This window comes from Cyprinodon variegatus, unplaced genomic scaffold (genome assembly GCF_000732505.1).
Source record: "Cyprinodon variegatus isolate N-32 unplaced genomic scaffold, C_variegatus-1.0 Scaffold1561, whole genome shotgun sequence".
In the NCBI taxonomy this organism is placed as follows: domain Eukaryota; kingdom Metazoa; phylum Chordata; class Actinopteri; order Cyprinodontiformes; family Cyprinodontidae; genus Cyprinodon; species Cyprinodon variegatus.
The window spans coordinates 28,068-30,578 of NW_015152014.1; the positions used below are offsets into that span (position 1 = coordinate 28,068).

General features: G+C 38.0%; 1 protein-coding gene across 1 annotated transcript in view; it reads right to left on the bottom strand.

Annotated features, from left to right (window-relative positions):
- Positions 1–294: 294 nt before the first annotated feature.
- The window catches only part of LOC107103908 (B-cell receptor CD22-like), a 5,934-nt gene continuing 3,717 nt past the window's right edge, over positions 295–2,511 (bottom strand). Inside the window, exons 2-5 of the mRNA XM_015403765.1 lie at positions 1,453–1,713; positions 1,109–1,363; positions 619–879; positions 295–380 (exon numbers count right to left, since the gene is read on the bottom strand). Coding sequence (XP_015259251.1) covers positions 295–380; positions 619–879; positions 1,109–1,363; positions 1,453–1,713 — 863 coding nt within the window. The remainder of the gene's footprint in view (positions 381–618; positions 880–1,108; positions 1,364–1,452; positions 1,714–2,511) is intronic.

The window sequence follows — 2,511 nt, forward strand, 5'->3', positions numbered from 1 at the left end:
GCTAAGGCTTATTGAATTTTTTAATGGAAAGTTTTATTACATTTCCCTCTAGCACTCCTATCTCCATTAACAACAAACTAACAGTTGTATCTGCATCATTATCATAATGCAGTTCAGTGAAGAGGATATTGAACCTCACCTGTTCAATGTTGTTGGGGCTTTCTCCAGGTTTAGGAGAGGGCATCGAGGATCTTTGCTTCCTGGTTGTTAGAAAAGAATTCCTTAGTCTCATCTACTCTCCCAGCAAGAAAAGCTGTTGTTCAATGCAAAAACTATAGATCAGAATAAATCCTCTTACCTCAATAAGAAGAAGACAATGAGAAATATGACAATCAGAAAAATAAAAACCATAGTTCCAATGACTGCTAGCTTTGATGGCCCTGAATAAGGAGAAATGCAATCAAACCAGATTGAGAGTTAAAGTTGATTCAGCAAAACAAACTTCCTTACCAGTTCTATTTAGGTATAGCTAAATCGGTCTGCAGCAAATGCTGATATAACTTGAATCAGTGCCTGTTCTCCTCAGACCGTGTTTAACCTCAGGCTTCACTAACTACATGGTAGACATATCATTTAGATGTAAATGAGAAACATTACAATAGATCTGAAGAGGTTTACCTGCAACAACAATCACAGATATGGTGGCGTTCTGATATCCTAGGCTGTTCTGGACTTTACAGTGATAATCTCCACTGTGTTCTTGTTGTATGTTTTCAATAATGAAGTTTTGTCCTGAAGTTTTATCTGATTCATGCCCCTCCTTGTACCAGACGTAAAGAGCTGCTGGGTTAGCGTCACAGCTACATGTCAGAGTCACTGAGCTGCCCTTCGTAGTTTTGCCAGCAGGAATAATTGAAACAGACAGAGATCGGGGAGCATCTGCAAAACAAAAAAGTAGTTTTTATTGCATACAGTATGTCCAGTTTTATAAACCCTTATATTATTATTATTATTATTACAAGTGACCTCTCCAGAATTGCATTGCAAATGTTGATTTAGTGATTCGGATTATTTAATGGTCGATATTTTTGTTTAACTGTTATTTTATACTTAAACCGGAATGTAATAATTAATATACAAAAGACGTTTTCTATGTGCTACTGCTCACATTTCACATCAATATTGACTGTAGATGTCTTTTTTCCGAGGTTGTTCCAGGCGCTACAGTAATACCGGCCAGATGCAGATGAGTTGACATTGTTTAAGTTGAGGTTTTCTCTTAAACTCAGAGGGTTGTTGTCATTTTCCCTGTACCACCTGTAACTAGCTGCTGGGTTTGCATTACTGAGGCAGGTAAGAGTCACTAAGCTTCCCTCCATGATCTCCCCAGGAGTGACTGAAACAACAGGAAGCTTTGGAGCGTCTGAGAAAATAAAAAGTGGATATTAAGCAAGCATGAAATCTAAGTATTCCCTGGTATAAATGCATGAAGTCCTTACAAGGTAAACTTACAGAGAATGTCCAGAAACAGAGGGGAAGAGGTATGGTTTCCATATTTGTTCTCACATTTGCAAAAGTAGTTTGCTCTGTCCTCAGAGCTTACAGAGTGGAACGGATAAACCTCTCCAGATCCAACAGTAAGCGAATGATTATGCTTGTAGAAGGTGTATTGAGCTGCTGGGTTAGCATCACTTCTACAGGTCAGAGTCACTGGTTTACCCTCCTCCACTTTACCCCGGGGACTCAGTGACACATTGCAGGTCTTTGGTCGGTCTGTGTGAGTAAAGATTGCAATGTTACTTTAAAGAATAAAGGGTGTTTCTCATCATATTACAGAATTCAATAAAAATGGAACCAGTCTCCAAGTAAATAAAAGGATATAAGCCTGCTTGACTGTTTAATCCACAATCAAAATACATTCAAACTGGATCAGACAGGTAACTAAAAGACAAACAGACCTTTATTTGTTGGGAATCTGTAAAATCAAAAGATAAGGCACTGAAAAAAAAACAACAACAACCTTTTATCCCTGGTATAAACTTTCTTTTGTGAGTTTGACATAGGGATTGAGAATAAAAAAAAAAATCAGTTTTAGTTAACAAAAAGGAAATTTAGGATCCCCATTCAGTCACCACTGATTATTACTTCCATCATGGGGGTCATGTTTCTGCTTCTCTGTCTGCGTACAGGATCATTTTATAATTAATGAAGACTTTAACGCATTTTTACCAAAGGTGCACATCAGTCCAAGGAGCAATTAGTTACATTTTGGCACAGATCCACATCATAATCCTGATGCAGGATTTTTTTAAAGGATTCTTTAACATTTGGTGGAACAAGCAGTTCGTCTCTAAACTAGATGGTGGCAGCAGTGACTACTGACAGCTTCAGCATGGTACTCAAAAGGTGCAGAAGTATTATACTGCAGAGAAAAACACAGAACAGGTTAGCCATGCCTTTTAATCTGCTGATCCCAATAAGGGGTATAATTTACTGCTTTGCGGAGATCTGCGTTCTCTGAGAGTTTTTCTATTTTTAAGTCTTGCAAGAATGAGAAGTTGCAGAAAGAGA